Raw genomic sequence first — 27,384 nt, forward strand, 5'->3', positions numbered from 1 at the left:
TGGGTTTGACGTCCGACTTGGGCTCAGGTCAGGATCTTGCGGTTTGTGGGTTCGAGCCCCACCTGGGGCTCTGGGCTGAGAGCTTGGAGCCTGGAGCCCGCTTCGGATTCTGTGTCTCCCCCTCTCTCTGCCCCTCCCCCACTCACGCTCTGTCTCTCTCTTCTCTCTCTCTCAAATAAACTTTAAAAAAAGAAAAAGAAATCCACGTTACGTCTCCCTCACACCTGTGCTTGCGGAGTAAAATCAGATTTTGCTGGAGTAACAATTTCATCCGGAAATCTCAGTAGTGGGTTTAGCCCAACGAAGCCGTCTCTCTCACTCACGTGCCTACTTGTTTAATGAAGGTCACAGCACGACTCAGGGACCCGGCTTTAGGGACACACCGAGATCCCAGTGAGTGGCCTTCGAGGTCATCACGGGGAGAAAAGAGAGGCACCGGCTGTTAAGGTCTTTGGCCGGGAAGTGACATAGTCACCCCAACTCCCATACCATGGGCTAGAACCAGTCACAGGGCCGCCGCCTGGCTGCAAGGGGGCCGGGACACAAGGGGAACACGGGGATTTTGATGCCTCTGCCGCAGTCTCACGGTACTTAGTTCACATAGGATGACTTTTTTTTTTTTTTAACGCTCTCAACTTGCGTTTGTGTAGAGCTTATTAACAAATGCATCCGGGGGGTTCTTTGCATGGATTATATCTAGTTCCCTCAAGCCCTGTGACTACGTCATCCCTCCCGTCTCCAGAAGAGGAAATGAAGGAAACAGCACGGGAAATGGAAAGAGGGGCCGAACAGCCAGGCCTTCTGACCTGAGCCTTTTCTGTTCTTCCACCAAAGCCTGAAATCAGAATGTGGGGGAGACAGCCTATCAGTAACCGATGTGCCCCCTGATGATAAAAGCAACATTTCTTGGTGTAAAAATAAAAAAACAGAGGGTGCGGAGAAAGCGATGCTCCGTCAAGGGTTTATTTAGGTTCCTGCCAGGGCCTCGGTAAAGACAGGGAGAGGGCGTGGGGGAGACCGCGAAACACGCTGATCTGTTCGCCAGCGGGAAAGCAGGGACTGTATCGAGATTTGAGTGAGCTTTTGCAGAATGGGTGGATTTCACAACACAAACTCGTGTCTATCCGGTTGAAATGCAATCACTTCCTCCTCTCGGAGCTGGCTTCATGCTGTGTTGCAACAGATCTCTTGTTTTCGCGGGGGGGGGCCACCTGGATTCCCAAGCCCATCCTGACCTCATGGGGTCACCGCTCTGGCTCAGGGGTTGAGTAAGACCTAGCCAGGGTGACAGGGGCTTCTGAGCTGGAGGGGAGCCCAAGGGGAGGAGGCCTGAATCGGAACGGGCGTTTCAGGACCCATCCCAGGCACGGGAACCGTGTGGACAGACCTCCGTTCTGATGAGCAAAAATCAGGTACAGGAACCAGTGATCCGAAAGGGGTCTACGAGTCGGAACAATGGTAAGAAAACTCGCTCACCTCGACGCGGTGCCTCCCCTGTGCCAGGCGCTATTTTAAGCACTTTGCAACTTTGAGCTGTTGAATCCTCACAGAAATTCCGTCTAAAATCAGTGTTGCCGTCACGACTTCCTTAAAGGCACGGGGACCAGATGACTTGTCCCGGGTCACACGGCTACAAAGCGGCAGGGCTGTGATGAAACCCAAGCCTGGAATCAGAACGGGGGTGAGAGATTCTACCGATAACCGATGTTCTCCCTGGTTTAAAAAAGCAAATTTTTTGGGGTGTAAAAATAAAAAAGCAGGTCTATGGTGTATAAGGACTGACAAGTTGAGCTATTTTTAATTTTTATTTATTTACATGTATTTACTTTGAGAGAGACAGAGAGGGCGTGGGTGGGGAAGGGGCAGAGAGAGAGCGGGAGAGAGAGAATCCCAAGCAGGCTCCCTACTGTCCGTGTAGAGCCCGACGTGGGGCTCAAACTCACAAGCCGTACGATCGTGACCTGAGCCGAAACCAAGGGTCTCTTAACCGCCTGAGCCAGCCGGGCGCCCCAGTTGAGCTATCTTTTAAAGCTTTTTTGGTGCTTCTAGCCGACCCGGCAATAGCGATTCATGTGTCCGCAGCAGACAGGTAGGGAGCATTTCTGCCTCGGGCATGTCTGGGCCGTGATGCAAGGGGGCATCTGAGAGCTCGGCCCGCAAGGCCTCCTGCCCTCCAATGTCACTTCAGATGTGCTTCCAGGACCCGATCTGAGACAGGAGGCAAAGTTCAAGTCAGTGTGGAATTTCCGACTTTGAAATCCGGTTTCTAGGGGAACCTAGCCTGTCTGAGCCTTTCTCTGTGACCCAAGGTGGGCGTAGTAACAGTACGTCTCTTGTGGGGTTGTGGTGAGAATTAAGTGAGATAGTATGCAAAGGACACAAGCCCTGTGCCTCGCCCGAGCGCCCAGAGTACGTGCTCACCAAGGGTCGGCTACTGTCAACGTCACCAACTCACCAGAGGCACGGCCGGACGGGAAAGAGATCAGCCTGTTTAACTGGCTGAAAAAATACTCGGTGACAAGAGATGAGAAGAGAAGAATTAAAATGGCATCTGCCATCTGCAAGACTGTCGTTTCAAGTCGTGGGACCGAGGACCGTTCACTGACGGACCCGTTTTCGCTCAGAGCGTGGGTGTAGGGGGTGGGAAGGGGTGCGATTTCTTTTCTCTTTCTTTTAAATTTATTTACGTATTTTGCGAGCGAACACAAGCGGGGGAGGGGCAGAGAGCGAGGGGGAGAGAGCGAGAATTCCGAGCAGGCTCGGCACCGTCCGGGCGGAACCCGACGCAGGGCTCGAGCTCACGAGCTGCGAGACCGTGACCTCAGCCGAAGTTGGACGCTGAACCCCCCAGGCGCCCCCGGGGTGTAATTTCTGAAAGAGGTAGGCTAATTGCACATTGACCCGGTTCTGTGTTTTCTCCGCCTGCAAGCATGAGGCATTTGATGTCCCGGTGACCACGGACCAATCAATACGTGTATTTTCTCTCTCTGGATGCACCAGGGCTTCCAGACAAGCGGGGGGCCCTGGCTGGGCTGGACCCACGGGTGTCTCACCCTAGCAATGGAGCTGACCCAGCTGCTGTCATCGAACCTGAGTATCACACACACATGAGTAAGGCTGGATACGGACAGGTAGCAAGTTGTCCGCATGGAACATAAAACAATGTACCACATGAACCGGGCACCCTGCTCAGTGCGGGACAGACCCCGCTACCCCTTGGGGGTGGGTATTACAGCCCCCCACTCCTGACCCGGACGCTGAGGTTCCAGGAAATGAGCCTCAGGCCTTTGGGCGCCTGGTGGCCGAGCTGGGATTTAAACCCAGAACTGCCTAACTACAGAGCCTCGCAAGTACTCTTTTTTCTCATTCATTTACCAAACATTTATGAGGCACCCGTTGTGTGCAAGCAGCCTTTTAGGTACGGGATCACACTGCCAAAGAGGCGAGCAAGCCTCCGTCCAGCGGCTCCTGTGGCTGCCGCGAGAAATAACCCCAAACGTGGTGGCTTTCCAGAAATGTATTTTCTCACCGTTCTGGACTCCCAGAGCTTGACATCGAGGTATCAGTGAGGCTATCAGGCTCCTTCCGGGGGCCCCGGGGGAGAATCCATTCTTTTTTCCTTTCAGCTTCTGGTGGTTGTTGGCCCGCCTTGCCTGGTGGCCACATCACCCCGGTCTCTGCCTTCTTGGTCGCACTGTGTCCTCTTCTGTGTCTAACCTCCCTCTGCTTTTCCTTGTAAGGACCCTTGTTCTTGTTTTAGGACCCACCCAGATTATCCAGGATGATCTCCTCATCCTAAGATTCTGAATTACATCTACGAAGACTTTTCTCCCCCACCACCACCCCCTAAGATACCGGTGAAAGATTCGGGGGGGGGGATTCGGATGTGGATGTATCCATTCGGTTTGATACAATCCTTAAACGCTTACGATCTAGTGAGGTTTTACGCTAAGCAGATCAATAAACAAGAAGGCGTTAAATTGTGTCAAGAGCCCTGATGAAAATAAGGCAGGAGTGGCAAGAGAGAGTTGGGGACCCGTCTAGGTTGATGGGACAGGAAAGATCCCTGTGAGTGGGCAGTTTTGAAAGGAGATCCAAAGGGCAAGAAGGAGCCAGCTGTCTCCTTTGGGGCGCAAATGTTCTGGCCCATCTGCTTGTTTGTTTTTGTTTTGAGAGGGAGAGAGAGCGCACAAGTGGGAGAGAGAGGAAGAGAGAGAGAAAGAAAGAGAGAGAGAGAGAGAGAGAGGAAACTCTTAAGCAGGCTCCACACTCAGAACAGAGCCCGACTCAGGGCTCAATCCCATGAACCTGGGATCATGGCCTGAGCCGAAACCAAGAGTCAGAGGCTCAACCGACGGAGCCCCCCAGGCACCCCTCCATCTGCTTACTTTTCTATACTTAACGAGTAACTGATGTTTTTGGATGAGTTGGGCATAGCAACCCTCCCCGCCGCCGGGAAAGTCTGGAGGAAGCATTTTCGTAAGTGCAGACAAAACAGTTTTCATATCACAGTTCATGAGTAGCCTTAACAGATCGCTTAGCTCTGCTATTGCCAGAAAGAAGGGCCATAGAACAACTGCCATAAATCCAGACTCATCATTTCTGGCTGACCTCCTCAGACCTTTTTAATGGCTTTACAGCTCATAACAGAACAGAAAACCACCTCATTCGGTTACATTTTGCAATGAATTTAACCCTCGGGGACCACTAGTAAGCTCCACTGCTCAAATTAGGCATTCGATCGTTGCTCTGTTGATGGTTTTTTTAACACCTAAGGTGGGCATTCGGTTATTATCTATTTTCATATTTTTCCAGCCCCAAATCTTGCAGTCACATGCTACGGCATATGGCTTGGAGGTACCGATTACCCTCTGGCCCATCTGTCCCAGCAGATCCACACGTATCGCGGGAGGATCCCGACTGCCCTTGGAACTTGGGCTCCTCGCTGGGCACAGGTCGGTGGCTTTGAATCCACTCACCCGTCTGGTTCGACCGTGACCTTCTTCAAGACCCTTTTGTTTTTATCTCCAAGTTTAGCCAACAGCCAAGTCTGTTTCTCTGCGCTGAATGTCAACCCTGACGAGCTGCACTCCAGGTGCCTCCAGGAGTTTGACCCTAAATGCGCTGCCACTCAGTGTCGATCAGAAGCTCTGCGAAGACAGCGGGAGGGGTGGAGGACTTCCCCAAGGGTGCACCTGCTCCCCATTCCCCTGGAACCTCAGCGCTGTCGATTTTCTCCTTACATAAGACAAGCCGGCAGGCCTGTGTGCCGGGAACTGGGCAGTGCGGCCCACGGGGACACGACTGCACGTATTTGCTCTGGGACACAGTGCCGCTCATGCTGGGGAGTGCACGGAGTCACCGACGGGACCGTCTTCCAAGGTGGAGGACCCTGGTCCTTACCCACAAGGTGTCCTCTGAGCGGTAGGATGTGAGGGAGGAGGACCCCGGGGAATTGACGGGAACCCTATGGTCTTCCTGGGCTACAGGCTAGCATTCGCCCTGTAGACACGACTGATGGGTCCCCGAGCACAGCTAACTCTGGGGTGGGCAGGTGTTCACAGAAGTGCTCTGAGAAGCTCTTCACTCTAGGCCCCATCTGTCCTATTTTCCCTTGGACTTGTTTTTCTCAACTATTTTACATTTATTTTATTGTATTGTATTTTTAAAATTTTTTCATTAAAAAAAATTTTTTTAATATTTATTGATTTTTGAGAGAGGGAGAGAGAGAGAGAGAGAGAGAGAGAGGGCAAGTCGGGGAGGGGCAGAGAGAGAGAGGGGGCAGAGGGTCCGAAGCTGGTTCAGCTGTCAGCACGGAGCCTGATGTGGGACTTGAACTCATGAACCACGAGTTCATGGCCTGAGCCAAGGTCAGACGCTTAACCGACTGAGCCACCCAGGTGTCCCTACGTTTATTTTAGGAGATAGATCATAACGATGTTTATGATCTATCTCATCATAAAATAACGGGACAGTTACAAAGGTAACTGACGGCCTTTCTACTCATAACGGTACAGGGGGCAGGGTGCTCTCCCCAAACACCTAACGTCCAGGACCTAAATCCCTGGAACCGGGGAATGTGACCTTGTTTGGAAATGGCATCTGTGCAGATGTAACACAGTCCAGGATTTTGAGAAGAGATGGTCTTGTATTATTCAGGTGAGCCCCAGATGCAGTGACACGTGGCCTTCGAAGAGAGACACATGGGCGGAAGAGGAGGTGATGTGACCGTGGAGGCAGAGCTTGGGGTGATGCGGCCCCAAGTCCAAGAATGCTGGAAGCTACTCTTGTAGCAAAGGACTTGTGCCCCCCCCCCCCCCGCCTCCCCAGAGCCTCTGACACCTTGGTTTCAGATTCAGCCTCCAGAAGTGTGCAAGGAAACATTCGTCACCGCAGCCCTAGGAAACCAATGCAGTGACAGAATTCCCTTCTCAGAACTTGCTCAGGAAATGCGAAGACCCAGTGGCTCAAAGACGTGGCCGCCAGCTTCTGAGACGCGGGGCGTTGGCTCAGGCTCGCAGCTGTTGCCGAACGTCTCGTAAAGCATCTCTGCCCAGGGGTCCAGGCACGGAGCAAAAAAATTAAAATCCTTCCTTGATGGCAGGGGCGCCTGGGTGGCTCAGTTGGTTAAGTGTCCAGCTCTTGGTTTCAGCTCAGATCATGATCTCGTGGTCGGTGAGATCGAGCCCCATGTCAGGCTCTGCCCTGACAGGGTGGGGCCTGCTTGGGATTTTTTTTTTTTTTATTTATTTTTGAAGGAGAGAGAGAGAGAGAGAGAGAGAGAGAGAGACAGAGCGTGAGCAGGGGAGGGGCAGAGAGCGAGGGAGACACAGAATCTGAAGCAGGCTCCAGGCTTCGAGCTGTCAGTACAGAGCCCGACGCGGGGCTCGAACCCACGAACCCTGAGATCATGACCTGAGCTGAAGTCGGATACTTAACTGACTGAGCCACCCAAATGGCCCCTGCTTGGAATTTTCTCTCTCTCTCTCTCCCTCTGTCTCTCTGTCTGCCAACCCCCTTCCCCCCGCCCCGCTCTCTCTCTGTCTCAAAATAAATAAATAAACATTAAACATATTTTATTTATTTATTTTTTTATTTAAAAAAAATTTTTTTTTCAACGTGTATTTATTTTTGGGACAGAGAGAGACAGAGCATGAACGGGGGAGGGGCAGAGAGAGAGGGAGACACAGAATCGGAAACAGGCTCCAGGCTCTGAGCCATCGAACTCACGGACCGCGAGATCGTGACCTGGCTGAAGTCGGGCGCTTAACCGACTGCGCCACCCAGGCGCCCCAACATTAAACATATTTTAAAGTCCATCCTTGATGGTATTTGATTTTCTGATAGCAAAAGACCTCAGTTTCTCATTCTTCTATTAGAATAACATAATGCTTATGATTATAATAAACACGGCACATAAATGTTTCCCTGTGTTGTTCTGACACCATCAAGTTTCACTGAGGGAATTTCTGTCCATTTCAATGGAGACTCCTTTGAGAGGTGTGGCCTCTGATGGTCTCCGTACAAGGCAGTACTCGTAGTTTTTCCCCGGGGGTCCTGCATAGCATCCACTACAGACAGTTGAGGCCCCACCAGCCCAGGCTGTTGCCAAGGACGCTGCTTTATAACACAGCTTTATAACAATTTGTGCTTCAAAACACAGATTGACTGGATGTGTTTCCATGGGGACACTCAGGTCAACCTCCTACTGGCTGTAAACACCAATCTACGGTGAATGAATTACAGACTGTTTAAAAGAGCTTCAGGAAAGGGGCACCTGGGTGGCTCAGTCGGTTGAGTGTCTGACTCCGGCTTGGGTCGTGATCTCATGGTTCGTGGGTTCGAGCCCCGCGTCGGGCTCTGTGCTGACAGCTCAGAGCCTGGAGCCTGCTTCGGATTCTGTGACTCCCTCTTTCTGCCCCTTCCCCATTCACGCTCTGCCTCTGTCTCTCTCAGAAATAAATAAGCATAAAAAAATAATTAAAAAAAAAGCTTCGGGAAGTGAAAAGGACTCTCCATATTCATGCCATTACTAATATTAACAATTATTATCACAAATTCCCTATAGGTAAGTAACAGATAACGGTCTTTGGAGATTTGCTTATGAAATAATAGGCGCTTAATACACCTGATAAGTGAAAAAAAATTTTCATCGCTGTTCTAAATGTTCTGGCGGTTCACAGGTAAGGAAGGGTTTACAAATTTACAAAACGGGCTTTAAGCACCCTTGAAGGATGACGTTGTGTCCTCGGCCCATCAATCAGAGGACCTGTGGCCTTGGGGAGGAGGAGGGCCATCCTAGGAGGGATGCAGGGAGACAGAGAGCCAGGTGTCGGCTTCTGGTCTGAAAAATGGTCTCCAGAAGAAGGGAGATCTTCAAGTCTACCCACAAACAGGTAGGTTAAAAAAAAAAACGAAACGAAGAGCTAATCACTTGGCCCTAAGGAAAGGATTGAGGCCATCTTGTCTGTGAACGAGGGAGTTTTTAAGGGCTTGAAAAGGGAGGCCCGGAGGCCTGGTGAAGCTGGGAGAACCACACCGGGGGAGAGGACGGTTTCAGAGACAGCTTGGCTTTGCCGTGTGCCCCAGGGAGCTGAGGTGCAGGCAGGCCTGAGCCAGCAGACTAGCCCTAACTATCCCTGTCAGTTAGCCTCTGTATTATTAGTCTGCTCAGGCTGCCATAACAAAATACCACCCACCGGGTGTGGCTGACACAATAGAAATTTATTTCCCACGCTTCTGGAGCCTGGAAGTCCAAGATCAAGGTGTCACCGAGATGGTGTCTCCCAAGGCCTGTCTCCATGGCTTGCGGACGGCCGCCTTCTCCCTGCGTCCTCAGATGGCCTTCCCTCCGTACATAAGTATCTCCCGGGGTCTCTCCCGCTTCTTTCAAGGACACTCGTCATAGGGGATTAAGGCCCCACCCTGGTGACCTCATTTAACCTTAATTATCTCTTTATAGGCCCAGTCTCCAAAAACAGTCACATCCTGAGGTGCGCTGCAGGTAAGAACTTGAACATATGGGTTTTGTGGGAACATGATTCAGTCCACAACTGCTTCGCTCGAGTTTTAAAGGGCTCTATTAGATTTCTTTCTCACGGACACATGAGGCAGGCTGTTGCCACTTACAGCTGCTGGCTCACTGCCTGGCAAGTGCCAGCCAAAGGGACTTCCTTGGAGCCTCTGCTCGGTCCTAAGTTATTAGACCACCTCCTCTCCAATGGCCAGGAGACCCAAATCTCCCCACGTGGCCTTTAATCTATTTTGGCCAACAGAAGGCAGCAGAAGCGACATTCAGCAGGTCCTGGCCAGGACCTCAAGGGGTGATGTCCACTTCCACCCTCTCTTGGTAACCTTCCACCACTACGTGACGCAGCCGGGATTAGCTCACTGCCATGTGGAACCACCGTCGTCATCTCCGTCAAGGCCCAGACAGGGCCCCCCCCCCCCCCCCGGGAGGGGACACAGCCTAGCTCGGCAGAGTTTGTGTGGCACCTGACCACAGATGTCTCACTGAGCCCAAGGAGGCCAGAAGAACCGCTCAGCTGAGCCCAGCCCAAATTGCAGACTTGCAGAATCGTGAGCCAGTAAACGGGTCTCGTTTTTAAGTCACGATATTTTGGTGTGATTTGCTGCGCAGCAAAGCAGGAATAGTACACAAGGCCTAAAAGATGCTCTCATTCGCTCAAGTGGCCACAAGCATTGGCAAAGCCATGGTGGGGGTGTGTGGCCGTGCTCTCACTAGTGATAATAGCTGGGAGCGAGGGGGGTAAGGGAGGGCAGGGGGCTTGGGTTCTAGGCCCATCAGTTTTTGAGGAAAGAGGAAAAAACGTTTACTCTGTTCCCATATAGTCCAAGTCAGCGGCTTTCAAAAATTTTCTAGAAGTGGAACCTTCCTTACAAAAGAAACCTTGCACAGAATCCCAATGTATGAAATAAACCAAACTCGTCATTTATTATTATAAATCTAATTTATAGGCTAAAATATGTAAACTTATCTTTTTTTTTTTTTAATTTTTTTTTCAACGTTTTTATTTATTTTTGGGACAGAGAGAGGCAGACCATGAACGGGGGAGGGGCAGAGAGAGAGGGAGACACAGAATCGGAAACAGGCTCCAGGCTCCGAGCCATCAGCCCAGAGCCCGACGCGGGGCTCGAACTCACGGACCGCGAGATCGTGACCTGGCAGAAGTCGGACGCTTAACCGACTGCGCCACCCAGGCGCCCCTGTAAACTTATTTTTAAAAGCTAATTGATAAGAACGAGAAGGAAAACAGGATTATGAACTCAAGCATTCAAAAGTGGGGGGAATGACAGATAGAAGTAGTCTTATTTCAGTACCTGATTAATTTCCGCACATCGTTGTGGTAGCACGGTACAAAAAATCGTGACAAACATACATAAGTAGTTGGGACGGGAGACGGTTTTTAATAGCTCACCTTGCAATCTCAGAATACTCCTCAATTAAACAAAGATCGGAGGAGAAGCCATCTGTCCACCTAAGTTACCTGCCGCAGGCTCTACGGGCTACCACGTGTGTATAACACAATCGGGTGTGAGTTTTCCCATACAAGAACTTCAGAATTGTGTTAAAGTACACTCTTTCAAGATGAAAAATTAATCCGTCATTTGCAGAACTTGAGAAGCATCTCCCAGAACCCTGGAAGTTCATGGAGCACATCTCAAAAATGCCTGTCCCATATTTTCACTCTGATAGACCTTGAAGAAGAAATCTTGGTCAAAGATGTGCTGTGCCTGGGAAACAGAGCAGCAAGGAGCCTTCAGGGACCAGAGGTTCACTCTCTTCAATCCAAAGGAAGGGAGTCCTGAAGAAGGTAAGTGGTTTCCTCGGGACTGACACACAGGCATCTTGGCTCGAAGTGGAATCTCTTTTTGGGAGAAAGAGACATGAGCCCACGAATGAGCTGGGTCCACCTCGGTTTCTTCGTTGGGCTCCCGTGTAGAGAGTAACGTTGATTTAAGCCCCAATAAATGAAGATGGCTGTCTTCTTGGGAGGATTTTAATGGTTGGTATAAAAAGCCCGCACATGTTAGGAATCTGTTGTGAATGAATTCGATTTTCAAGTCTCAATTAAAACTCCAGAACAGTAGCTAAAGGAGTCAGAAAGGGCCCTGCGCTTAAGCTGAGAAACTTTCCAGCATCACCGGTGACAGTTTCTCCAGGACCCTTGAAGTCTACACCCAGGTGCACCGCTCCTCCCCTCAATGAGCCACCTGGCCTGAGAATGCACAGTTTCCAATGACGCCACCTCCCTGACGTCAGGGATTGGTTGAGAGGTGGGCACGCCTCAAAGCTGGGCCAATCATAGCCCTCTACAGCCTGGCTGTTTTCTCGGACCTGGCCAATCAGCATCTCTGCTCATTATCTTTTTTTTTTTTTTGGAAACCGGAGACACCCTTTTTCTCTCTGGTCCTTGAGCAGCTGGGACCCAAAGCCGCAGGAGGGGATTAAGACAGGCCCTCACTGGGTTTTGGTTACTTGAGTCTCTACATTTCCTTTTCCTACTTGCGTTACTTTGAGTTGGGTTTCTGTCACTTGAAACCAAAGTAGACTTTCCAAAAGCAGTAAACTATTTCTTAGGAAAATAAGCATATGCACAGAATGCAAATTTGTCATAACATTTAAGGGAAACATAGACCTTATCCCTTGAACTCAGTAGGGTCCAGGGACTGCCCCCCTCCCCCTTCCGTGGAAAAAAACCCCAAAACCCTTTCAATGAAACAGTGGTTAATAAGGGGCTTGATTTGATGATGGAGTTGCGGCTGGTCTTTCTCTAGCGTCTCCGACTGTTCCGAGGGGCGCAGAATGCGTAAAAAATACAGCTACTGGCTGTGCATAATTCTTAACTCAGAGTGGAAAACATGGGCTGAACTGTAAGTGCAGATAAATACACTATTCCTATAGAATTTGTAACTCTTCAGCCATGGGGAAAAATGAGTCAGAAATCCAAAACTCCCCTTTGGACTGATGAAACTGACACCCTGTGGGACACCTGAATTGGCCAGGAGAGACAATCTGTCCCTCCGCAGAGACTCCATTTTGGTTAGCAACATCAGAAATATTTCCCTACGACCCCCCCCCGAAATATTTCCCCACGATTCCACGACGGCCCAGGTATTGATCGCAAGTTTGCTATCTGAGCTATGCCTGACTTCCCAGGGCCAGAGGCAGCTCTGATTTCCTTCTGCCAGCAGAGATCTTTTCTAACCCATCAACCTCTTCCAAGTTTTCTAAAATTCCATCTCTTCCCGGGCCAGCTTTTTTTTTAATAGCCCAGCTTCTCGGTCCATGTGCCCCCGTGCCAAACTCCTTAAGTTTCTCTTTCACTCTCCGTATTTTGCTGAGTCTTATTACAGGTTCTTGGCTTAGGAACCACAGTCCTCCACTATTTTCTATTCCCTGTGGCTTTCCAGATGGAACTGGTCTGTTCCTCGGGGATCCAATAAATCAGACCCTTTTCTGATTCTTAACTTTGCGTCGCGCCCAAGCCTGGTTCTGCTGGCCGCCCCCAGTTCTTCCCCTTCAGAGTCCCGGATGCCCGCGTCTCCACAGCACTCAGACCCAGTCTGTCCTGATTTCACATTGCAGCCATAGGACATTCTGCCAAGTGACAGGGCACCAGAAGGGCTAAGCCCTTTTTGTCTTCTCCTTGCTATGGTTTTCATCAGGCATGTATGTGTGTGCCTGCCTCTGACAACAGGTTCGCAGATGCTCTTTGGCCTAGAAACTTCTGTTCCCCTAAAGCGGCAGCTGTCGAGAATGGTATCCCCCACTCGGCTTGCGGCCACAGGCAGGCCGACTTCAGCAGAATCCACAGGCTCTCCTCGGCCTCAGCTTAATGAATAATCACAAGAAAAACACGGGTCAGCACTTGCCAAGGGGCAGCTCGGGGATTGCGTTGGCTCACTCAGGGTCTCCGTGCTTCCCACTTTCTTTAAGCAAGACTTCTTGGCCGCTCTTCCTCAGAAAGTACCAGAAGCGGAGGAAATTCCCTCTTCCTGGAATATGACACCCTCTCAACTTTCCTTCGGGGCTTTTTTTTTTTTTTTTTTTTAATTGATTTCATTTAGGCTATTGCAATAAAGAGAACACCCACCTCAGCTCCAAATTTCAGAAAGTCTCAGTAGGGTGGCTTTGTCTTAGACCTTTACAGGGAGGAGCTAAAGCGACAGGTGGGGTGATTTTACAGTTGGGATTCTTTCAGTGTGAGGCTTTCTTCATAGGAGACAGCAGACCATTTGCTCACAGGCCCCAAATCCTGATGTTGTCTGTTTCCCGTGACGCGTTCCCCAGATAATTGACTCTGGCTGTCCCCGCCCCCTCCCAGCCCCACGGGAAACCATGAAACAGATGTGGTAGCGTGACCACGTGCAAGCCGGGGGCTTTTCGTGCCAGAAGCAAGTGGCTATTCATTCCCCCAGGAAGCTTCTAGCAGCTGCCATGAAGCCGGACGGGGCTCAGTCACAAAAAGTAATATGGTCTTATATGCAGAGGAGGGGTATAGTCAGAGAGGGGCCAGAGTGGGTGGAGGCAGTCAGAAAAGCCTTTCCGGGAGAGGGAAAGCGAGGGCCTGTGGACTTCAAAAGACGCGCAGTGGTGCAGCGGATGGTTAGGGCGTGCATCCTGGAGCCAGACGCTCTGGGTACGAACCCTGCCTGTGGTTTGCTGGCTGCCTGACTTTGGAAGACACGTGATACAACCTTCTCGTCCTCAGTTTCCTCTATAGAGGGAAATCAACGGCAGTACCAGATTTGTTTGCTATTGCTATTTGTTGGCTATGACACACCCAGGGGCTTAGAGCAACACCCATCGGTTCAGTCACCGAGTTCTGTGCCTGAAGTCCAGCCTGGCCCTACCTGTGTTCTCTGCACAGCCTCTGCAAGGCTGACGTTAAGCTGTCCCCCAGGCTGAGTTCTCGTCTGGCGACTCTGGGGAGAAATCTGCTTCTGAGCTCGTTTTCGCCCCTGGCAGAATTTGCTTCCTTGTGGTGGCGGGACTGAGGTCCCTGTTTCCCTGCTGGCTGTCGCCTGCGGGCCAATCTTAAGTCCTCAGTGTCCCTCGCCAGGTGGCCCCCTCCATCTTCAAGTCAGCAGTGGCCCCTCAGATCCATATCGTACTTTGGATCTCTGATTTCCTTTTCTTTGATCAGCCGGAGAAAACTCCCTGCTTTAAAAATTTTTTTTTTTCAACATTTATTTATTTTTGAGACAGAGAGAGACAGAGCATGAACGGGGGAGGGGCAGAGAGAGAGGGAGACACAGAATCGGAAACAGGCTCCAGGCTCTGAGCCATCAGCCCAGAGCCTGACGCGGGGCTCGAACTCACGGACCGCGAGATCGTGACCTGGCTGAAGTCGGACGCTTAACTGACTGCGCCACCCAGGCGCCCCAAAAAAACTCCCTGCTTTTAAAGGGCTCCTGCGATTAGGTCAGGCACACTGGGATAATCTGTCTATCCCAAGGTCAACTCATCTGGGACCTTAATTACAGCTGTACAATTCCTCGACACCAGCACCTAGATTAACATTTGGCAGAATAATGAGGAGAGGGCGTGTTTATACCAGGGCTGGGAATCTAATGGGGCCACCTTGGAATTCTGCCTACTGCACATGCCTACTTCTTTTCTTCTTTTTTTTTTTTAATGTTTTTATTTATTTTTGAGACACAGAGAGACAGAGCATGAGCAGGGGAGGGGCAGAGAGAGAGGGAGACACAGAATCCAAAGCAGGCTCCAGGCTCTGAGCTGTCAGCACAGAGACTGATGTGGGGCTTGAACTCAGGGACCGTGAGATCATGACCTGAGCCGAAGTCGGACGCTCAGCCGACTGAGCCACCCAGGCGCCTCCAAGCACACGCCTACTTCTAAGGAAACCGTGAGGCCTAAGTTAGCACGTGTACGGGGAGTCCCTGGGCCAGACCAAGTATGTTTCATGTTTCGGGAGGAAGGATTTGCATGCAGTTAACCAGTTGAGTTCCCAGGATTGATGAGAACTTCGTGCGGTGAAAAGGAGAGTGTTGGGGACTGGGAACAATGGAACAGCTGACAAACAGCCTCTAGTCCTTGGCCAAAGGACTTCATTTTTTTTTTTTTTAATTTTTTTTTTCAACGTTTATTTATTTTTGGGACAGAGAGAGACAGAGCATGAACAGGGGAGGGGCAGAGAGAGAGGGAGACACAGAATCGGAAACAGGCTCCAGGCTCTGAGGTGTCAGCCCAGAGCCCGATGCGGGGCTCGAACTCACGGACCGCGAGATCGTGACCTGGCTGAAGTCGGACGCTTAACCGACTGCGCCACCCAGGCGCCCCAGGACTTCATTTTGATATAACTGGACACAGAAAGTGCCTGTCCTCCTTGACTGGACAACACTGAGAGCCGCCCTGATTTAGGTCTTTGCTGCAGAAACGGCAGCGAAGACTGGGTTCTGGAACGAGGGAGAAGGCACCCGAAGATGGCCCTGGGTTAGTCCTCTCAGACGCCATCTGTTTGGAGGATGTGACTCTGAGGAGAGTGGAGAGGTTTCCCCCGGCTACAAGTCCAGGGATGCGGAAACCGATATAAATCAAGAGCCCTTCCCAAACCAGTCAAGCAAAGCTCTAATTGGAAAAGAGAAATGGCAGTCACACACAGGTCGGGTTGAGGCCCATTTTCAAACCAAAGGAGGTCATTTCCTTTCTTAGCCTGGCATCGCTGGCGGAAGAATCGGTCAGGGGGCCAAGGCCCTGTTGACTCTGGGAGAAAAGCAAATGGTCGCCCTCCAGGAGTAAGAACCTGGACTTTTATCTGCCTTTGCGAGTTGCACTGCCTGCTCCCAATCAATCCCAATGGTCTGGGGCCAGCACGAGATAAGCAGGAAAGAGAAAAAGAGGTACAGGCCTGGGGGGTTGGACGGGGTGAGAATAAAGAGATTGTATTTTTCATTCCATAGATGCCACGGTGGGAAGAAGCTTTGCCTTCAAAACCTCTTAGCACAGACAGTTCTCATTTCCAGCGGACTTCTTCATCTTTTCTGGCTCCTTCTCTCCCCCTCCCCTCCCCTCCCCACTCTCCTCTATCTGCCTCGGCTGCTGGGTCTTCTCAAAGCTTCCCCCGGAAAAACTTGAGCCAATTTACTCCCCTTAAACAACTGTCAGGTTTGAAAAGCTGCCCAGTGTCTTCGCTGTGATTTTCGAAGAGAAACACAGGGCTAGGCTTTCGGCGACAGCAAGTAGGTAGGAGGGGACGGAGAACACAGATACACACGCACGCTGCTCAGAAATGCTGAAGCTGTAATTGTGGGGAGACACAACCTTCCGGATACCTGAGGAAATGTCACAAAGAAAGAAGAGCAGGGAGTGGGGAGCTTGCGTTTATGTGTTAGCTGCAGGAGTCTGGGCATGGGGAAGGGGGGTGAGGGGTGAGAGGTGAGGGGGGTGGTGGGGCATGACCCTGTTTGGCCTTGCCTGTCAAGACCAGAGAGTTACAGAGGAGCCAACCGAAGATACGTGGGCAAAAGGCCCGGCCACTTCTGACACGTCAGAGGACAGGTCTTGGCTGGCTTGGGTAGCTTGTGGGCAGAGAAGCAGCCCAGCCCACAAACCCAGAAAGCCCAGCCTCCGAGGCAAGGATAGCCGCGGGGTGAACAGTTACCTGTGCGCCAGGGAAGCCCCGCCTTCCATCTGTAAGCCCCGCCTTCCATCTGTAAGCCCCGCCTTCCATCCATTACTTTGAAAGGAAAAGGCTTCCTGCGGCTGGCTGGTTTAGGGCCTGAAGTAGTGAAGACTATACTCCCCTGGCTCTTTGTTCTGTCCTTTTCACTATTCAAGACAGGTGCCAAATGTGTCATCATGCCTGCTAGGGCCTGGCGTTGGCTCGCCGGCTGCGAGCAGTGACCGACGACCTGACAGAAACATTTTCCCTGATTGCATTTTTCACTTGGATTGTGCCACACTTACTTACATTTTGAGGGAGAAAGGAGTGGGTTGGGGAGGTCTGCAGAAAGCCTGAGGGCCCCATAGCACGAGACTGTCCACCCGACACGCGATATATCTTTTGCATTTCAACTTAACCGAATACTGACACCCGATGAACAAATACTGATCGGAAACCTGAGACGTTCAAAACGACGTATAAGCCCCATCGTCCACTGAAATCGAAAAGGAATGTGCTGGGGGAAGAAGATGGGGCATTATCTACCTTTTATTGGTAGTGAGCTCACAGTTGTAGAAAGATACCTTCCGACTTCACATCATTACACACACATGGAGGGCTAGTCCGTGCAAGAGATAAGCCATTAGCAAGGTCATTCACTATTTCTTCCTTTGCTGTCTGTTCTAATTATCTGTCTGCAGCGAACTCTGGAGCCTTCCTTGGCCCTGCACGGTGGAAAAGGCATGCGGGCTTCATATTCATCAGGGCACTCTCTCGCTTAAGGTAATGGGGGACTGTCTCTCACAACAGAACAAGGCGCGTGATTCAAATTCACACTGGCTAATGAGTCTTCAGGTTCCGTTTTTAACCCTGCCACGAGTAACAATGCACATGCGTATTAATATCATCACGTTGGCATTTACCATACAGTTCGGGTGAAGGTAGGTACCGAGATCCACTTTCGGTATTCGAGAGTGCAGGTTACTCACCCGTTTCAGCCACAAACCTTCACTTGAGAGCTCAAGGATTAAAAGGGAGAGGGAAATAAATATCACAAGGGTCACATGCCCACCAACCCCACCAAACTACCCTGTTCCCTCCGAATACAGCAAGGTCACCAGCCCTCATTGGTCGATCCGCCGTTAAATGACCCAAACCATTTCTGGCCAGTAAATGCGTCTTTGTGACACACAAGGGTGTGGAAATCAAGCTCCAAATCGATTGCCGGACAGATTGGTAAGGAAGATTTTTGCTTTTCTGCCCAAGCATTCCCCTAGGCTTTCGCTTCAGGACCAAAGTAACATGAAGAACCCGAAGGCGGCAAAAATGTGCACACTGTGGGGCTACGTTTGCCAAAGAGCCAGTGACTTTGGTCAAAGTCCCCTCACGTCTCAAATCTTCAACAGATGTGCGGACAATTTTCTAAGGGCAAAATTTCCTCGTCCATCGATCCGGCCGCCCACGTTATGGACGAAAGAAAGGTAATGCTGAAAATGACAGTGTCTGAGGAGCCATCTCCAAGTGCCTTTTTATTACGCACAATTAGCCATGAAATGGAGAACCACTTCCTTTCTAATATGAAATCGTCAGCCATGGAGTTGCAGTTGAAATTCACCACAGTGATTTCAGCCAATAGCTGAAATCTCCATTTTGTGTCTTTTTTACTTTCTGAAAGCCCTCTCTCGGTCCTAGCACCACAGAATAACGAGCAAACAGTTAAACTGGGCTTGCACTGAGTTTCCACGGCGATTTATGGTCTACCCATCCTCCACAGGGACTCTGAAGCCATCCGATGACATCTCCTTTTGAAATCTCTTGCATTAAGGAAAGGGATGGGTGTGGTACATAAGTGAACTCTGGATGTGAGTGATATTTAGACAAGTCTGTACTTCAAAACAGAGCTCTAACTCATTTAACGTCCTCGGTCATTACCTGGGGATCTCAGTATCCACCACTCAGCCTTCTCCAAACCACCCCCCCACCCCCCACATCCCCCGCACCTTTTTACAAATATATCTTTCTAAATTTAAACCTAAATATGTTTGGTTTTTTTTTCCCCCTCTGCATTTTGCTTTGGATCTTAAAAATTCCCAGGTAGATTTTTATCTCTGTGCATAAAAGCATCAAGCCTGGAACCAAGTCTGCCCAAATCACCACAACACTAAAACCGCCTTCAGGTTCTAGCACTCACCAGAGGGACAAGACACGTTTTAAACAGAACCGATCAGGGCACCAACCACTTAGCTTTCTGCCCCAGCTGACCTCTTGTGATCTCTGACCTGGGCATTGGAGTAAGTTAAGAGAATGAGCTGGGTTTTCAGGGAGTAGCATTGCTTTCTGGAAGGCACCCAGGTCTACAGCTAAGTGCGGAATTCGAACCAGCTCTGGAGTTGGCTCTGTCTGGGAACCTATTCTGGATCGCCCAACTCCAGCGGCGGCTTCCCACATCGGGGCGAGGATTGAAGGAGGCGGGTAGCCGGCCAGGGAACACAAGTGGGGCTAAGGAGTGAACCAGGAGCCCAAGGGGAGGGGCTCGGAGCATTTCCTGGCGGGGCTGCAGCACAGAAACTTTTCCTCCCGCTGAGATGCGCTCGGGGCTGAGCTCTGCCGCCCGCAACGGCTGGTGGGGTCCGGGCAGGGCACACCCGCCGCGCCCGGGCGGAGCCGGAGCGCTGGGCGAAGCCGCGGCGGGCCGGGGCGGGGGGCGCGGCGGGGCCGGGCAGTGCGCGCGGCGGGCGCCTCGCGCCCGGGGTCCTCACCTGTTCCAGCGGGCCACCTTCCTCCGGTAGTACCGCAGCGCCTCCTGGCTGGCCAGGAGCGAGTCCTCCGGCCCGAGGAGCGGCGGCTCCTCCGGGACGCGGTACAGCGGGTGGGCGTAGAGGGCCTGCAGTTTGGAGCCGCGGCCGCCGCGCCGCTCGGGCCCGGGCCCGGCTCGGGAAAAGTTGCGCGCGGCCGCGCGGGGGGCCGGGGAGGCGGCGGCGGGGGCCGGGCCCGGGGAGGCGGCGCGGCGGGCGCACGGGCAGCCCCGCGGGTGCTCCCGGGGCCGCAGCTGGCGCCGCACCTGGGGCCAGAGGTGGAAGTAGAGGTCGGCGGAGAGCAGCGCGCCCAGCAGCAGCAGGGTCAGCAGGCGGTCCCGGCGCAGCGCGGGCATGGCCCCGCCGGGGCGCGCGGGCGTCTCCGGGGACCCGGGCGGGCGCTGGGCGCCGAGGGCCGGCCGGGGTCGATGGGGCCGGGGTGCTCACCGCGCGGGATCGCACCCCTCCCCCTCCTTGAGGGGTGTCGCCCCTGAACTTGGGGACCGGCGGCGCGGGGGCTCGCGGTGTTGCCGGGCGTCTCTTCTCCGCGTGGACTGGAGACCCGGGGATGGTGCCTCTGGGCCCCTGCTTCCGGCACCTTCTCTCCCCGCGCCGCCGGCCCGGGAGCCCGCGGCAGGGAAGGGCCGGGGGCGCGGGTGCCTGCTGTCCCCCGCGGGCGGACGGGCGGCGGGGCCGGGGGGCGACGGCGGGCGGGAGCGCGGGGAGCGGGCGGCGGCGCTCGCCTCCGGGCGGAGGAAGGCGGCTGCGGAGCCTGGGGCGTCTCTCCAGAGGATGCTGTCGCCTGGCGGCTGCTGCGACTGCTCCCGCGGCTCCTTCTGCGGGCGGCGGGGACGCCCGTGCCCCCGGCTGCTCTGGGCGAGCTCGTATGCGCGCCCGACTCCTAGAGGCAGAGGTGACGCCGGGCCTCCCCCGCCTGGCCGGGCGCCCGCCCCTCCGCCCACTCGCAGCTGGCACCTGCCTCTGCCGCAAGCTCGCCAGCCAACTCCCGATGCCTCTGCCGGCTCTGCCCTTGCACCTTGTCACCCAACCCGCTGGGCGCGCCCATCCCCCTCGCCCCAGGCCTCCCACTTTCCCTGCTCAGGACTCAGTCCGGGCACTTTGGGGAGTCAGGGTGTGTGTGTGTGTGTGTGTGTGTGTGTGTGTGCGCGCGCAACCTTTTATTTTCATTTTTAGAAAAAAGACAATCCCCCGAAAGTCTTTCTCTTGTAAGATTTGCCAGATGGGTGTGTGTGTGTGTCTGTGTGTACGCGCGCGCGCGTGTGTGCATTGTCTTTTCCCTCTTTGTATCTTCCCACCCGGCACATCCTAGGTCCATAACAACTACGTGCCCGGGTGCCTGGCACTTAGTAGGCACTCGGGAAATACCCAGTCAATGAAATAAAAAAGTTGGTCCTTTAAAAATAAGGCGCCACGTTTACCTAGAATCTTGGTGATTTCCTGTTTGGATGGAGTTTGATTCCAACTGTGCTTGTCCTTTACAAGGAGGAAATTTCTCCCGCACTCAAAGAGGGAGGGGCCGCCCGCTGACCCTCCTCTGAACTTTTGCATTTAGCTCGGTGTGAAAGTAGTCCACCCAAATGAATCACTGGAGGGCACATGTTACGTTTCCTCCCGATGGCCAGTGAAGTAATTCATGCTCCCCCCACCTCATTTTCCTTTTGGGGAAGAGGGAGGGGGAGGGGGCGGGCCAGGCCTGAACTTCTGGCTCCTCTATTTAATGACCTGGGGCGCGCTTGGGGGGACAGGAGAGTGCAGTTCTGATCAGGGAGGTGGCCCCACCCTGCTGAATGTTCAAGAAAATACATCTTTGCCGTGAGTTGCCTGCCCAGACAGCAAAGATTCCCATGTATGTTCATCTTACTCTTTAACCCTCTCCTTCCCTTGCTGGAGTTAGGAATCCTCAGACACCCTTTGGCTTGTGGGTTCAGATCAGCCTTCTTTCCCCTGTGGTTCAGTGGGGCGCGGGGAAGGGGGGAGGTTCTTGTGTTCTTCGCCATCCCCTCATCTGTCACTGAAAGATAATAATAGGACCTACCCCATAGGGTTGTTGTGTGCTTGGAACAGCCCCCAGCACGTGGTAAATAAGTGGGAAATCTTTGTTTGCTAGAAACAGTTAGGACTTCTTGGCTCCTGTAGCACACTGGGTTAAGTTAGATACGATTTATGAGTGGGACAAAAGACATAAAGTGTGAAAAAGCAGGCCAGACAGGGACCACTTTCAGGAGCACATCATGGCCTCAAAGCCCAGTCCTGGTGAGAAATCCCAAGATGATGCCATGGGCTCCTGCTTCACTCTGCTGCTGGCCTATGGTGGTGGTTATTTGTAAGCCTTGTTGGATGATCTCCATCTTTTTATTGGAATCAACTTTCAACTGGTCCCCAATTTCTGAGAAACTTTGCAACTTCTTTTTCTCTTTTTTAATGTTTATTTATTTTTAAGAGAGAGAGAGAGAGAGCGAGCCGGAGCGTAAGCAGGGGAGGGGCAGAGAGAGGGAGACACAGAATCTGAAGCAGGCTCCAGGCTCTGAGCTGTCAGCACAGAGCCTGACGCGGGGCTTGAACTCACCAACTGCGAGATGATGACGTGAGCCGAAGTTGGAGGCTTAACTGACTGAGCCAGCCAGGAGCCCCCCGATTTTGCAACTTCTGATGTGTCTGGTTAGGCATCATGGCGAGGGGATGGAGAAACCAGGCACACATGTGGCAGGACTGCTTTGCATTTTTCTGGGCTGGCAAAGGATATGGGCACGAAGCCATCGCAGTCTTATGACTCCAGGTCTCCTCCACTCATGTGGCCATGCTTCCTTAGCACTCGCTTGTCTGGCCTCAGTTCAGGGAGCAATATTTTTAACTTGATTAGAGATTATCTAAGTACATTTCCCCTGCCCTATAAAGGTCAAGGGCAAAACTGTATGTGGAAGTCAGATGTTAGGTGTGCATGAGGTCCGGGTCGGGGAGGTGAAATCCTAGGGGCAGGATGCCACTGTCCTCAGTGTCTTTTCCCCGCTCTCAGCAATGGGCCTGGCCCTTCTGTTCCTGCTCTGACTCTCCACATCTTGGCCCCTGGCTTCCTCACCCACATTTCTTCAGTCCACACCCAGATTATCCCCAACCGCTGTTTGCCAGAGACATTGTTTCAAGCCTCTCACTGTAAAGCCAGCCCCACCCTTCCGTTCCCACTGCTCTCGACTGCATCCAGGGTCCCAACTTTTCTTGCTTAGACTCTTGCAAATAGGCTCCTCGGCTGGTCTCTGAGCTTCTGACATGGTCCCATTTCAGTGCCCACCTGTGTTATGATGTAATCGAAACTCGCCAGAGTGAGCTTTCTAGCATGCAGATGCAGCGATGATGTCCCCCTGTTGAAAAGCCTCCATGGCTTTGTGTCTGGCTTAGGCTACGCATCATGACGTGGCCCTTCATGTTTTGGCTTCTGTTTCCCCTTCCTGCCTCGTCTCCCACCTCTCCTTTAGATGCCGTGCAGGTTTCAGCCCATAATACTTTCTGCAATTCCCCGAGTGCTTCATGCGCTCGTGGACATGCCTTTATTCAAAAACTCTTTTGCATTTCCCTGCCCGGAGAATTGTCTGTCCAAGCCTTGGCCTCCTGTCCCACGTTCCCTGATGCTTTTCCTCATGCCCATTAAGCTCAATATCATGTACTCTCAGGTACCCTTCTAGCTCTTTCCATACACTCCTATTAAAGCGTTGACCAGGCTGTGTTTTGTTGTTTGCATGTGTGAGAGGTTGAACTATGCACCGCCCCCCCCTTGCCAATTTATATGTTGAAATCCTAACCCTTAATACGTCAGAATGTGATCTTATTTGGAAATAGGGTCATTGCAGAGGTAATTAGTTAAGATGAGGTCATATTGGAACAGAGTGGGCCCTTCATCTAATATGACCAGTGTCCTTATAAAGAAGGGGAATCTGGACACTGAGCTAGGCACACAGGGGGATCTCCACATGAAGCCGAGGGCAGAGGTCAGACTCATGCTTCTAAAAGCCGCGGGGCACCAAAGATGGCCAACAAACCACCAGAAACTAGGTAAGAGGCAAGCAGCTGATTCTCCTTCATGAGTTTTGGTAGAAACCATCCCTGTCAACATGTTGATCTCAGACTTCTGGCCTCCAGAACCATGAGCTTCCATTGTTTAAGCTCCCCAGTTTGTGGTCCTTTGTGACAGCAGCCCAAACACACAATGCCCATGTCGGCCTTCCTCGCTCAAGTGCAGAGGGAGAGTGTTTCTTATCTCTGGACCCGAAGCTCTGAGGACAGGGCCCATCACTTGCAGGAGAAGTTTGCGCTCAGTGAATGAAGGCAAATCTTCGAGGGCAGGGATCTCAGGTTAGCTCTGCAACTGTAGCATATCACATAGGGCCTGGGACCCAGGAGGGGCTGAACCGTGGGCTACAATAAAATAACAGAGTTTTAGGCCCTGGAGGAGACACGGAAGGAGTATCAGACACGGTTCCCGCCTTCAAGCATCTTTTATGGTTAGTAGAGAAGAGAGATCTGTCTGTACCTACGAGACGATCGAGAACAAGTCTGAGGCGGAAGGCTGGCCAGATTAGAGAATCTGTATCTCTGCATGAATTAAGGGGCAAAAGCAAAGGACACCCGTGTTTCCTTTCAGTCTAGCTAAATATCCAGCTCTCGATTTCCAGGAATTAAGTTGTGAGAACAACAGAGTCAGTATTTAAATGCAAGGGTTCCTTCATCTGCGAAGGTTATACTCTATTTTTGTCTTGCACGTGTCCGTATGTTGCTTAAAACACGCCTCCTCGTTTCTTGTTTGTGTGGCTGGTTTCCTACACTAGACTGTAACTCTGCATACAGGGCCAACACACTTTCTTCTTTTCCCTGCTCTTATAGGCTCTCGTACACAGCAAGGCATACAGCTGAGAATTCACACATTCCTGTGGAATAAATACGATTTGTGTATGTGGGTCTGTGCGTGTTCACGCCTATGGGGGGCAGGGCGGTTAAGAGGTGTATTTAGAGGAAAAATCTGGGCTTATAAAATCTGGCTCTAGGTAAATGTTAACTATTATATTTAACTGGAACATCTAAATCTTAGGCATCTTAATGGGCCTATTGAAAAGGCTATAGCTAAGAGACGTATGATGAACTCTGTGCTAACTGCAATTAGTTGCGTCCCTAAGAGTTGTTGTTACTATACAGATGGGGGAAGGGGCATGTGACTGTTACCTTCTAGCTGTCTCAGCTATCCCTGAGAGAGGAGGAAGGCGGTTCTGTACTCTACATGGCATGCAAGAGTACGGATCCCGAATGCAGCGAGATAAAGAAACGATTTGGTGTCATCATACCCAGTGTCTTCTTTTATGCTGAGCTAGAAAGAACAGAACTTTCTTTTAATGACCAAGACACGATGCTTCAACTTCGGCCAGACATTTTCTCCAAGTTTAGCCCCTGTATCAGAATTACCTGGGGTGTTTATACAAATGCAAATTCCAGGCTCCCACGCTAGATCTAATGAATCAGATTTTTGGAAGTGGACCCAGGAATGTATAATTTCAATAAGCTGATTCGTATCAGCGTGTAAGATTCTGTGCACACAGAAGTCCAATTCTGATACCACTGAGGTTGGGGAATCTTTGGTGCTAATGAGAACAGTCATAGATTTGATTTCAAATGATTCTGCTAGGATCCATTGTGCAATGTTGGCCATCCACCTGTGTCATAAGGTCATGGGGGACACTAGAGAGAGTGTCTGGCCCAACATGATCTATCTCGGCTACAGCTGCTGAGCAAAACAAACAACCCCAGTGCAAATGGCAGGTATGTAGTGTGATCTTGCTAGAAAACGTCATGTCTTTGCTTATTAGCAAATTTCCTTTGGGAAACTGAATTAGTTTCTCTGGCCCCAGTTTTCTGATCTGAAACGTGAAATAGAGAAATGAGTGATCCCTAAGGCCCCTTTTCAGTTCTAAAAAATGATAATTTTACCATTTTGTCTTGTATGAAGCACATAATAACGAAGCTTTTTGTGCACGACCTATTCTCACTATATACCAAATGATTGAGATAGCAAGCCAGCGCATTATATAGGAAGAGTAAGAGCACTGAACTTGAGAGTCAAGAAGCTTAGATTTTGGCCCTGGCTCAGCAGCATAGGGAAAATTGTTTAATGTCTCTGGGCTTCATTTTTCTACCATGTAAAATGACTACTTGAAGTCAGAAAATTTCAAAACTCCATTCCAGAATGAATTTCCTCTAGGAATGATGATGAAATGTCAACAAAAACGAAGAGAAGCCATTGCCAGCAGCTCTACTCCAACAGAAACATGAAAGCAAGTTATTCAGATGGATTGCAAATACTACCGGAGGGAAACTTGGAACATCAAGACTGAAGGAAGAGCAACAGAAATGGTAAAAATCTGGTGGGTAGATATAATAGATTCTTTTCCTCCTCTTCAGTTCTTTAAAATGTGTATGGTGGTTGAAAGCAAAAATTATAATTATGGAGTTTTAACACATATACACTTAATAATCACTACAACATAAGGGACCTATATGCTAGTAAGGGTTCTATATTCCACTCGAAATATTAACTCTAAGTAGATTGAAAAGGGTTAAGTTTGTATATTTAATCCCTACCATGACCACTAAAAAAAAAAAAAAAAAACCACCCTAAGATATAATCAAAACTCAATAGATATATTAAAATGGAACATTACAAATATTCCAACCATACACAAGAAAGCAGGAAGGGGGAAAGAGTGAAACAAAAAACAGAGGAAACAAACAAAAAATAAATTATAAAATGGTAGACCTAATGCAAACATATTAATAACAACATTAAATGTAAGTGGTCTAAATACACCAAATAAAAGACTGAGATCATCAGAATGGGTTAAACGGAAGCAAGCAAACAAACAAAAAGCCAAGACCAATAAATATTTTTAAAAAACCTGGACCTATGATAAGTGGACTATAAGAAACCAGATGTAAATATAATGACACAGGAAAGTTAAAAATGAAAGCATAGAAAATGATATACCAGGCAAACACTAATGAAACAAAATCTGGGATGACGATATTAATATCAGACAGGGTAGACTGTAGAGCAAGAAAGACATCAGGGATAGAAAGAAACATTACGTAATGATGAAAGAGTCAATCCACCAGTGATAACAATCTTAAGTTTGTATGTCTCTAACAACAGAGCTTCAAGGTACATGAAGTAAAACTAATAAGCCCGACTGGGTGTTGCATGTAAGCAATGAATCATGGGAATCTACTCCTGGAGCCAAGAGCACACTGTATATATACACTGTGTGCTAGCTAACTTGACAATAAATTATATTAAAAAAAATAAATCAACATTAAAAAAAACTAATAAGCCTGGAAAGAGAAATGGACAAATCCAACAATTATGGCTGGAGTCTTAAACTTTTTTTTTCTCTCTGCAATTAATGGAGCAAGTAGGCGAGGATATAGAGGAACTGACCAACACCATCAGCCAACTGGATCTAACTGTCGTATGTAGTGCACTCAACTCAACACAGGGCATATTACTTTTAAGTGTACGTGACAGTTATCAAGACTGACTATACCCTGGGTTATAAAACAAACATTCACAAATTTAAAAGAATAAAAAATCACACAAATTTTGTTCTCTGATCATAACAGAATTAGACCAGAAATCAATTACAGAGAGATAACTGGTAAATACTTAAGAACTTGGAAAGATAACCATATGATTCCCATCTGACTGGGTATTTGCCGAATTCCGTGACCAGGTAGTTGCCGAAATTAATTGAAAACATATGGGTGCATAAGGGCCTGTTTGGGAAGATTTATAAATTAAATCTTTATTAATTTATTGGCACCTTTATTAACAATTGCCCAAAATTGGAAATAACACAAATGGCCTTCAATGGGCAAAACGGATGAAC

The 27,384-nt window shown here is 50.4% G+C and overlaps 1 protein-coding gene and 1 long non-coding RNA gene across 3 annotated transcripts in view; one reads left to right on the top strand and one right to left on the bottom strand.

The window, feature by feature from the left end:
- FAM20A (FAM20A golgi associated secretory pathway pseudokinase) overlaps window positions 1-20,899 on the bottom strand; it is a 52,723-nt gene extending 31,824 nt beyond the window's left edge. The window contains exon 1 of one of the 2 annotated variants that reach the window (XM_023243542.2): window positions 19,409-20,898. In XM_023243542.2, coding sequence (XP_023099310.1) covers window positions 19,409-19,800 — 392 coding nt within the window. In that variant the 5' untranslated portion in view covers window positions 19,801-20,898. Of the gene's footprint in view, window positions 1-19,408 lie in introns of both variants that reach the window. The other variant, XM_023243543.2, reaches the window with a different exon arrangement.
- Window positions 132-19,414, top strand: LOC102900442. Its single transcript, XR_891102.4, has 6 exons — window positions 132-1,458; window positions 1,551-1,681; window positions 8,963-9,004; window positions 10,718-10,835; window positions 17,351-17,432; window positions 17,916-19,414. It is a non-coding gene; the product is annotated as an uncharacterized LOC102900442 (long non-coding RNA).
- Window positions 20,900-27,384: the final 6,485 nt, after the last annotated feature.

The sequence above is a fragment of the Felis catus genome, chromosome E1 (genome assembly GCF_018350175.1).
Source record: "Felis catus isolate Fca126 chromosome E1, F.catus_Fca126_mat1.0, whole genome shotgun sequence".
NCBI classification, from domain to species: domain Eukaryota; kingdom Metazoa; phylum Chordata; class Mammalia; order Carnivora; family Felidae; genus Felis; species Felis catus.